The sequence below is a fragment of the Rhipicephalus sanguineus genome, chromosome 10, assembly GCF_013339695.2.
Source record: "Rhipicephalus sanguineus isolate Rsan-2018 chromosome 10, BIME_Rsan_1.4, whole genome shotgun sequence".
NCBI lineage: Eukaryota > Metazoa > Arthropoda > Arachnida > Ixodida > Ixodidae > Rhipicephalus > Rhipicephalus sanguineus.
Window position 1 is genome coordinate 4,396,537 of NC_051185.1, and position 11,393 is coordinate 4,407,929.

At 49.4% G+C, this 11,393-nt stretch overlaps 1 protein-coding gene across 1 annotated transcript in view; it reads left to right on the plus strand.

Moving 5' to 3' along the window:
* LOC119406860 (cytosolic 10-formyltetrahydrofolate dehydrogenase) overlaps positions 1-10,695 on the plus strand; it is a 34,898-nt gene extending 24,203 nt beyond the window's left edge. The window contains exons 9-10 of the mRNA XM_037673613.2: positions 9,255-9,495; positions 9,681-10,695. Of these exons, the coding sequence (XP_037529541.1) occupies positions 9,255-9,495; positions 9,681-10,454 (1,015 nt within the window). The 3' untranslated portion in view covers positions 10,455-10,695. The remainder of the gene's footprint in view (positions 1-9,254; positions 9,496-9,680) is intronic.
* Positions 10,696-11,393: the final 698 nt, after the last annotated feature.

The following is an 11,393-nucleotide window of genomic DNA, read 5'->3' on the forward strand; positions in this document are numbered from 1 at the left end:
CGAAGCCCCCTTCGTCAGGCTCACCCATATGTGTGCGCCTCTCATTGGTTCACCCTTTCCACCGAGCCTCTCGGTGCGGCGCAGCCCTTCCTCTCTTACCGAGTCTCACTCTCGCCACGCCGTAAGACCCCGTGACCAGCACTGTGCCAACGGACGGAGAAGCCTCGACTAAGAAGGATAAGGATAAAGGATAACACTTTCTGCGCTGTCTCAACAAAAAAAACTACGAGTCAATCCGTTCCTTTGTCGCGTAACACGATCATCACTATAAGGAAATGTATGAAACAATAAAGAGTCCGTTTCGCAGAAATTCCGGTGTCGGCGTCGGTGGCGGCACCACTGGCTTTGAACGAAAAATCGAGAAAGATGCAAATAAATAAATAATAAAAAATATTCGGTTCTAGTCGAACCCAGGCCTGCTGCGTAGCAAGCAGGTGTTCTACCACATAGCCACGCCATTGCTTGAAACTGATTCGAAAAAAAACAACACTATGTGAATGTCATGTATAGTGGGAGGAGTCTCCTTAACCCATGTAATAGTGCATGCAGAAACGTAGAATCGAATAGCGCCAGGCGTCAAAAGATGTGAATAATGCAACGAGTAGGATTTTTAAAAGTCCACCCATTACAAATCGCTCATGCATAATTAAGCATAATTATCAGCAACACCATCAACAAAGTGCGCAGCTGCGCGCAGGTGCGTGTGGCACCCTACGGACGCGTAGTGGGTACTTCGTCCATTCGCAAAAGGAAGAATTTTGGCGGGAACTGCGCAACTGAACTTGCAGTAGGCATTCTAGACTAGTTTGAATGTTAAGCGCGCAGACGTTCTTTCGGTTGCGGCACGGTTGAGGTCTCCACCGAAAAGCGAAGTCAGGCTAGCGATTGACAAGACGATGCGAACGGGGCCCGATTACTCTTCTCTTGAAGGCGAAGCGTCCTCCAAGTTTTTCATTGCGGTTCTAAGTTTCGTACTTACGGCCCCACGCTCAAAAAGCCTGTCTACTGACAGAGAGTGCTTAACAGCGCGAACGACAGGAGGGGATAGAAGAGAGGAGACAGAGCGCTCTTCTATCCCCTCCTGTCGTTCGCGCTGTTAATAAGCACTCTTTTATCTTGCTGCACCAACACGCCCAATCCTACTGTCTCTGTTTACCGACTTGGCTACGCACTTAAACACGCTTGTAGAAGGTGAACATGTATGAAAATTATGAACGTGTTTTACCGGCGATACAAAAAGCCACAACTTCGCCGCAAGAGCAAAGCAATTAATGAGATAGCACCAACTTTGAACGAAGAAAGGTTAGCAGCTAACTATACTTTGTTATCCGATCTGGCGTAACTCAGCAAAATGCTGGCGTAAGGGAAGGCGGCTGCTGCAGCGGTCCAAGTGACCTTGTTTGTTGTTTCATTACAAACTAAACGATGAGAATTCACAGCACGCTCAAATGGCATGAGCCTTGTGCTGACGCCTGTCAAGATATAGGGAGCACGCGACGGAGCCGGGCACACTGCCGGAGTGCTCTCCGTCCGGGACCGCTCCCGTGGGCTTCTCGCGCGACGAAAGGCGGCCGGTGTTTTGCCTCTCCGCTTGAGCAGCGATCGTCCTTCGCACTCTTTCACTCGAACATAAAACCGACTCTGGTTAGTTCACCGCGATTGCCGCACAAGAGGATGCTGCGGCGCCGCTTCTACGTAGGATAAAACAGACGCCGGGCGATGTTATCGAACCTCACCGCGACCACAAAAATGCGACTGGAGTGGGAGAAAAAAAACGGAAGAAAAATATTAAAAAATTAGGCAAGCACTGAAATTCGATTTGGAAGACGCCCGTTTCGACGCACAGTGTTTATTTCACACATTTTTAAAGAGATGGCTCTATTCTTAGAGGATTGTGGGCGGGCGGCCGCTGCCGGCGTGCTTACGATGTGTAACGTCATGTGGTCCGGTGGCGGCGGCAGCAGCAGCAACCGTGGAGGATGGAAACACGGAGGGAGCGTCACGTGACAGTCTTGAAGCCCATAGTCATTAAAGATTTAAGGGGGAAATAGGCCCTGGTCACGTGATTTGCAAGCGCTACTACTGGTCGGCTCGCTTTGGTTGCGTCTGGTGCGGGCGCCTCGAAGGCCTAAAGCCTGTTTCACATGCAGCGATTTTGCTCCAAGAGCGGAGCGGCTGCCGTCGCGGAAGCCCAAAAACAGGTTTTTTAGAGCGACCAGTGGACGCGCGATCGAGATCGCCGGAGTTGGAAAAATTCGCTAGCGGCAGAGCGGCTGCCCAAGGTCAACCAATGGGGGAGCAGTGACGCGGGGAGCACGTGACCGTAGGGATGGAGACGAGAGCAGCCGCGCGCGCCGGGAGGAACTCGCTCCGACTCGGTTTCCTAGCAGACGACATTCGCTGCAACGAGCTGGCAGTGTAGAAAACGCCGTTCTTTTCCTTTTGTTGTTCTTTACTGCGCTTCCATCAAAGCAGACAAATCGTTTGCACGTGTCATTTTGTTCTTTTGTATTTTTATCGAATCGTGACACCAACATAGGTCCGGACAGGGGGAACCTACGACACTCCGCACTTGTTCGCAGTAGACGTTTCAGTTTTTTTTTTTACTACTCTGGTGCAGCACGTTCGAACAGTTTACTGTTTTCTTTTCCTTTTTTTTTTTAGTGGTCACGTACCCCGAAGACGACAAATGCCGCCGCCTCTTTACTGCAGAATGCCCATAGGCAAAAAAAAAAAAAGAGACGAGCTCCTTCACAAACCCACAATGTCGTCGACTGGGCCGTTGGCATCCGCTTGCCGGCCCATACGGCGCACCAACGCCTTGCGGCATTCGAGACCAAAAGCCACCGAAAGCCCTGTGAAAGCTTAAAACCCCAAAAACAAATTCTTTCTTTTGCTTTTCCATGGCCAAGTGTATGTGCGTGCAACATGACTTGCGTGGTAAAAAAAGAAAGCTGGAACAGAAATAAACGTGACTACTGAAGTTGTTTAACTGCACTCTGATAAACTGCACATTTTCATCATTCAAGGTTTAGGCGCGTGAAAATCGATCACCGAAGTAGAAGGCTGGTGAAACTTGCAACCCAAGCGCACCAAAGCAAGCGAGCCCGGAGAAAGGAAACCCGCGGATAACGGGCGCTTCCCACAACCATCACTGCGCATCGCAGAGGCGCGCGCCGCGCAAAAGCGGTGCATGTGAAACGAAGCCGCGTCCGAGCGTCCTGCTGCCGCTCGATCGCCGCGGGCCCCGCCGCTCGGTCGCTCGCATGTGAAACAGGCTTTATGCTACCGAGCCCACGGAGCAAGAATTCTTGAGGAGGCGAAACTGCGCTCGCTCGGGCGCCCTAAAAAAGTCACGAAATCGGGCACAGCGCTCCCGCGCCCTCTGTCGTGAGAGTCCGCCAGCGGAGAAGGAAAAATGCGCGCGTCCCTCTCACCGCGCTCTCCGACGAACCTCGTCGGTTCAAGGCCATTCGTCACCGATTCGCCGTTCGCGCCCGAATGGATGTGTTTTAACGCGACAGCGTTAACGAGCCCGTTTCGCAGAAATACCGGTGTCGGTGTCGGCGAGGCTAGCAATTGAGAAGGCGATGCGCACAGGGCCCGATTACGCTATCGCGTTCTACTCTCAAAGGCGAAGCTCAAGCGCACTCTAAGTTTTTGCGGTAAATTAACGAGAAAAATGGCGTCACATACAGGAAAATTACCAGCGTGATATATTTTATACAACGTGAAATCTATAATTTTTGATAACGTCAACTCAATGAGTTAGGTATAATTTATTTCAACGAATGATGGGACTTACCCTATATGCCATCAATTCAGATTTAGGTTGTTGCGGCGGCCGCATTTAGATGGAGGCGAAATGCTAAAGGCCCGTGTGCCTACATTTAGGTGCACGTTACAAAACTCTAGGTGGTTGAAATTTCACATTGTCTTTTTTTTTTTTTTGAGAACAGCAGACAAGTATCTGGGACAGCGCGCGGAAAGATTGAGGGCACGGCGTCTCGAAACAACACTGGCCGTTTCGGTTTGTCAAGGAGAACTTCGCCACCAAGTTCTCCATAATAGCGCCGCCTGTCTATGTCACTGTCCGAGAAGTGCTTCTCGCAAACGTAGTCACGAGGCGTCAGCTGTCGGTCATTTCTTGGTATGGCGCGAGCCCACGCTTCCAACCTCATTGGGTCTCTAGGAACTTTGAAGGTAATTACCTTCTCCTTGCAGGACGCGTACCCACTGCTGCAGTTCGGCACGACACATTTCCGCCCCACCCTGAAGTAGCACTGGTCGAAATCTGCAAAGCACTCTCCTTTTTCGCGGCGTGAAAAGCGCGCGCAAACATCGAGGAGTCGGCTCCGCCGGCGCAACGCGCGGAAGCCACTGAGAGCGCTAAAGAGAGAAAAAAAAAACAGCAAATCGCCAAGGGAACTTTCCACCTACGCATGCGCGCGCAGAACATGCGAGCGAGGAGCGAGGGGCGTGTGCATGCGGTGGCAGACGTCGTCTGCTCAGGGGCCCCTACTAGCAGTTCGTTTCAAGCGCTGTACGGCCTATAATTCCGGCAATATCGATTAGTAACTGCAGCTAAAGTATCTGTCATATCTACCTATTGATGTTACAGACAGAAATCTTAGAAATTTTATAATGTATGAGGCGCTATCACGGTTTTCATGCGTCGCGCCCATAGAAGAGCATGTAAAAGATGGCAACAGGCCGAAAGCGTCATCTGTCGTGCTTCGGCGTAACCGCATTCCGCCGTGACGCTATCGCGCCGCCCTCGCGCGCTGCCGCGGCCGAGAGATTGTCCTCCTCAAATACTTCTTTCTCCGTGACCGAGCCACCGTTCACTTGTCGGGAGGGGTGCTGACGGAGTAGGTTGACTACCAGTGGAATCACGCGACACTCTCTTCTAGTTGCAATAGACCTTTTTCACGCACACGAGCGCCACCAACAGGCGCGCAAGCGCTCATGGGAAAAGTGTGTATGCCGCATTAGTCGCCGCACACAGCGCGCGGGCCTCGCGCTTTACGCCGCGCCAGCACTTGTCAGTTCAAGTGAATGCGACAAGGTGGAGCATATTACTGCGTAAATCAGTCTCGTGAACTTCTTCTGTGTTTAACTATATACGAAGGTCCTCTCTACGATTTCCATCTGTCTAGTGTTCCCGCGTGCCACTGTCGGACCACCTGAGCGGCCCGGAAGCGTCATTATTATTATTTGTTTTTTTGGCGCCGGCATGCCTTACGGCATAAATTAAACAAAAAGACACAACTCGGTTTCCTAGACGAATTCCGCGAGCGGTCATTACAATTCGTGAATCGTGGATCCATTCGAAATCGACGCCCACCGACGCTGTTGACGAGCACACGGTCAGGCTCTAATATTTAAAGATTGCGCGACACAGCATGCACTTAGCAAAGTAAGATACATTGATTGGACAGCGTGCGCGTCGCTCGTATACCGCCAGGTAACAAAAGATACGTTTTTATCACCATTCGTGAACACTTACGGCAAGTGTTATATTTTACAAACGCCGGTTGTGTTTTCGCGTGTTGCCTCACATGTGACCACATTGTGGATATGTATAGTCGTGCTCGGGACCAATACGAAATTATCTTTTTAAGGCCATAACGACTAAGTGCAGTCGGCAAGCGCAAGAGTGTTGATAAATGGTCAAGCGAAAAACTGTCTCTGGCAGTACGATGCGTCTCGCTAATATCAGTACGTTACAACTAATCGTTGAATAAACATGAATTCGGTCAGATGGCCGACATCTACATCTTTAACCTACATCTAGGTCTTTTAGATGTATACGTTATCCTCGCGTTGCAGCGGCCATTGTCGCTGAACGTTTAAAGAAGTCGGTTTCGTTAAGTCGGAACATGGATGTAGAAATTCGATAGGAAAAATCGTGTCGTATAAGTATTCCTTACATTCATTGCGTATCTCACAGGCTAGGTGAGATTTGTTCCGCTGTGCAGAGAATGAATGAGCGAGTAATAGACAAGATGCGGACCGACATTTGTTTCGTAAAACACACCAACAAATTCCCTGATTTCCGTATACAGGTGTGGTGTATAAGGCTCCTTTCAGCTGCGGCCGCTTCCACGTATGACAGACGGGCCGCTGTGTTAGACATTATTGGAACATAGGAGATCGCCAAGCGGAGGCTCACCTCCTAATCTTTCTTCACATTGCCAAGAATGTAAGTGCACGTCGAAGTTCGATGAATGCGCAGTTTTGTACCGGCACAGGAATGAAGAAACGCCTTCAATGATTGAGGCATGGCATATCGATAGCAGTGATAGCGCATGCGTGAGTTAATCGTCGATTGACTTGCATAAGAAGAAATCAAATGCCTTAACAGTTATCGGTCATGTAGACCCTCACGCGTGCCGGATTGATAGGTTCGCATACACCAAAATTGGCATTGCGCGATGTGACTGTATGAAGAACATGACTAACAGTTGGTACCATGAAAATCATGGCATGTATGTCATGATTTACATGCCACGCTCATAATGCATTCGCGGCCGTTTCGCTAGCTTGATATAAACCAAAATTGGTATTGCGCGACGCGACTGTATGACGAACGTAAATGAGAGTGGTAACATGAAAACCATGATATGCAAGTCATGTACGACATAATTTACAAGCCACGCTCATGGTGCGACGATATATATATATATATATATATATATATATATAATATATATATATATATATATATATATATATATATATATATACATACATACACATATATTATATATAATATATATAATATATATATATATATATATATATATATATATATATATATATATATATATATATATATATATATATATATATATATTAAGCTTATAACACGCTCCCCATGCTTTCCGCCAAAGCACCTTGCCTGAAAAAGTAGCCTGGTTACGACGAGGGTTCTTTGGTTGGAAAATAACTTGAAAAGAAGCCACAACATTAATTAGAACTTAATTAGAACATTAATTAGAAATGGAAGCCAACTTTTACGACTTTTCAAGTGGCACATTAAACAAGGAGACTCTTTCCGTATCTGAAAAAACTGAGACATGTCTGTTGGCATTTAGGCAAGTTTTTGCCGTGTTTGAATAAAAGGGCAGGCATCTGTAACTTTTACGAACATTTTGTTCGTAGATTCTAAGGAAATTTTTTTCAGTGTATTCCACGGGCATGCGAAGATAAGTTTCCGTTTCCTTTTTTTATCGCCGTTGTGACACTTTGCAGTCGGCGTCTGTGGTGTCTTGACTTCTTCCTGGTGCCCGTGTTTGCACGCCCTGTCTTTTAGAATGAATTCGGAATTCAATACATCTTGATGATATCGGCACGCGATAATACGCATGCTGCTTAACTGCTACATCCGGTGCATATCCGCTCGGTAATACCGACACTGCACTGTGTTAATACTTTCGCATTCCATGCGTGGAGATACACGCAGATGCGTCCGGATGTGTGCAGTATTTACGGCGTAAGAATAGTCAAGCGGCGACGTGTTCTTTTCGTTTCGTGGTCCCCCCGCTATCACGGCGCCGACGAGCAGCAGGCGAGCGAACAGCCGGCTCGCTCAGCGTACACACTTTTCCAATAGTACTCCGCACACCCGCGGAGCGCTCTGTGATTGCTTGAAAAAGGTCCTTCATGGCAGCAACAGAGGCGGGCAGCCGGCGGCAGCAGCCGGGAGCACAGTTTCCGGCGAACACAAAGTCGCTGTCCACTGCGAGAAACTCACTAAATTCATTATTTTTAGCTGGTTTCTGCCTGAAAATGAGGTTGTGTCAACCAGTTCCTGCACATAAGCATATATTTCGGCTAAAATTGTGGGCGGCAAACGTTTTGTTGAGACCTGTGAGGCGGAGCTGTCACATCTCGATGCGCGCGCACCGAGCCACCTTACGGCTGCAACGTTGAACGCAGCATGCCAAGTGACTGGACGAGATGTCTCCTTTCTCCATGGCCGGCCCACACGCGACAACTTCGTGGTCCTTTCTGTCCCCCCACAGGACAGATGCAAGGGTCGCAAAAGGAGTCTGGCAAGGACCACGGGAAAAAATGCGATTCCTTTTGTATCCTTCTTCAGAGTCAACCAAATCAGCGGGAGGAAACGGGAACTCCGAGGAAGATATTGAGCTTGACGGAACTAAAGAAAGCATCTCTAACTACTGACGAGCACCAAATCACTTGCTTTCTCATTAAACGTAAATCAAAATTAAGCTACATTACTAACTGTTTTCCGTGCTAGATCACGATATGAGGCACGCTGTAGTGCGGGTCAACTCTGGCCACGTGGGATTATTTAACGTGCAGTTAAATGTAAGTACGCGACCTCTCTTCATCGAAATGCTGCCACTGCGTCAGCGGTCGAAATCGCGCCCACGGACTCGTCATACCAACGAGCTACCGCGGCGGATGTCGTTAAACTTGTAAGCATTAAAATATTCGTTTAACTATAACGGCCGCGACAAAAGCGGGACACCGACCATGGAAATAAGTTTAAAAAAAAAATAAGACATGACGTTTCGGCTCCCCCACGGCAGTACGGCGGCCTAAAGGTAGTTTGTTATTCCTTTAATGTTTTCGTTTCGTGGTCAGTGTCCCCTAGTCTTCACCATGATCATCCATGGCCAGACGAGTTTTTCTGAAACACCAGTTTGCTTCCAAACTATTATTATTATTGTTATTATTATTATTATTATTATTATTATTATTATATTATTATTATTATTATTATTATTATTATTATTATTATTATTATTATTGTCGTTGTTGTTGTTGTTGTGGTTGTTGTTGATTGATATTTATAGACAAACACACAGAAAATGGGGAGGAAGCAGGCTGAGAACTAGGGAGGCACAACGCCTGTCTTTCGGGAGCAGGAAATGAAGACATGAGGGGGGAAATATGAAATAGGAACTAAACAAATGACGAAATAAGTAGGAACACGGAAATATAAACGGGAGGCCAAATCCGTATTGGTCAGGAAAGGCTAGACGGACACTCGAGCCCAGTCAGCCTGTGTTAAGTATGACTTCACGCTGCGTAACGAATGCAAGACATGCACTCTAAGATGAAGTGTCTCGCATGACGTCTACGCGACGGATTGTCCACACGTCCTTGACGGCACCAACACAGAGTCAACCTGTAGATTATCTATATGTACGAGTGCTCGACAGCCACCACCACATCAACGCAGGCATCGTGCAATGGGCCATTAATCTTATGCGCAGCGTGTGCGGCATCATCACGCCCTGGAACTACCCGCTCATGATGGTGGCGTGGAAGAGCGCGGCCTGCCTCGCCGCGGGCAACACGCTCGTGCTCAAGCCCGCCCAGGTGTGTCCACTCACGGCGCTCAAGCTGGCCGAGCTCACGCTGCGCGCCGGCATCCCGCCGGGCGTCTTCAACGTGCTCACGGGATCCGGCACCGTTGTCGGACAAGCCATGTGCGGCCACCCTCTGCTGAGAAAGGTATTATGACGGTGCTTCTATCATGCATGTCTTTCAGAGGAACAGCTTTAGACGGCCGCTATGTCAGTCCAGACCTCTTACCGAATTAATTCGCCCAAAGTCGATTCTGGGACGTTTTCTTTTTAAGCGCGTAGAGAACGTCAGGCATTGATCTTCCTTTTAAACCCTTTCTCGCTCGTTTTAAGGTGGCGTTCACGGGATCCACAGAGGTCGGCCGCGCCATCATGTCGAGCTGCGCCGCACCGCACTTGAAGCGCGTCTCGCTCGAACTCGGCGGCAAGTCGCCGCTCATCATATTCGCCGACTGCGACTTGGACCTCGCCGTGCGCCAGGGCCTAAACAGCGTGTTCTTCAACAAGGGCGAGAACTGCATCGCCGCCGGCCGCCTGTTCGTCGAGGACTCCCTGCACGACCGCTTCGTGGAGCGCGTCGTGGCCGAGGCCCGCAAGATCGTCACGGGCGACCCGCTGGACCGTAGCACCTGGCACGGTCCGCAGAACCACAAGCAGCACCTGGAGAAGCTCGTCGACTACGTGCAGAGGGCCGTGGCGGAAGGCGCCCGCCTGGTCCACGGAGGCCGGCGGCTGCCGAGGCCCGGTCTCTTCCTCGAACCGACCGTCATCGTGGACGTGGAGGACCACATGGCGGCTGCCAAGGAAGAGTCGTTCGGCCCCATCATGCTCATCTCTCGCTTCCGTGACGGTGACGTCGAAGGTGTGCTGCGGCGCGCCAACGCCACCGAGTACGGACTCGCGTCGGGTGTGTTCACGCGCGACCTGAGCAAGGCGCTGCGCGTGGCCGACGCTCTGCAGGCCGGGACGTGCTTCATCAACTGCTACAACAAAACTGACGTGGCGGCACCTTTCGGCGGCTTTAAGCAGTCTGGCTATGGCAAGGACTTGGGTCACGAAGCGCTTAAGGACTATCTGCAACTCAAGTGTGTCACCGTCGAGTACTAGCTCGCTGCCTCGCGCGTGCGTCTACCGGCGTTTGACTTGTAATCGTGCCCGTCTAAGCTGCAGTTGGCAAACATGTGACATTTCAATGCGAAACGATTACTTTCGTTTCTAATCAAATAATTATTTCCGCTATATTAACTCTTTTTAAATATTAGGTCCTGCTCTAGAAGAAGAAGTGTATTCGAACATTCGCTTGTAAACGAATCTCTCGGATCTGCTGTGTTTGCCACGAGAAAAATGCGAAGCGCGTGTGTTCCACAGGCCGCTACAGGACTGTCTATCGTGAGCCGACCATCCCAACCTTTCCTACTGTTCGTAATTTAAGAGATGCCTATGGACGTGGGTTTTTGCCTTGCGTGCATTGTGAAGGCAATAAATCAATCTTTACTATAGTCGGATACAACTTTAGAAGGCAGCGGCATTTCCTCCTCGAAGGCGGATGAACACAAGCCTGCCCAAATGGGCGCGCACCTGGGTCTGACGTCATGAGCGGGACGGCCGGTGGCTCCGCCTTCGGAGACCATCGGCGCGTGCACGAGCGGGACTATTTCTTTAGTCGCGGAGGTGATCGGTTGCCGCGCTTCGGTCGTCTGGGCGGGGCCTCTCCTGTCTTCTTAAGTTGCATCCGACTATACATTTATACTCCGTGTTTGCTTTACTATAGTAAGAAGAAAAATATTCCGCGCTCGTTATAATTTCTCGTATATATATAACGGATGGTGGTGAGGGGGCCGAAGATGGAAACAAGTGAATTGCGAAGCGGAGGCCGCGTAGAAAGAAGCACGTGGTTGAGACTGCCAGGCGCTCGCAAGAAAAACTCGTTCATTCAATTAATTTTCAGTGATTATCCTGACTGATAACTTGTCCTCGAGTATACTTATGCTCCGATGTCACATGAAAGCAATGTAATTCTCTTAACTTGAACAAAGACCATCGATT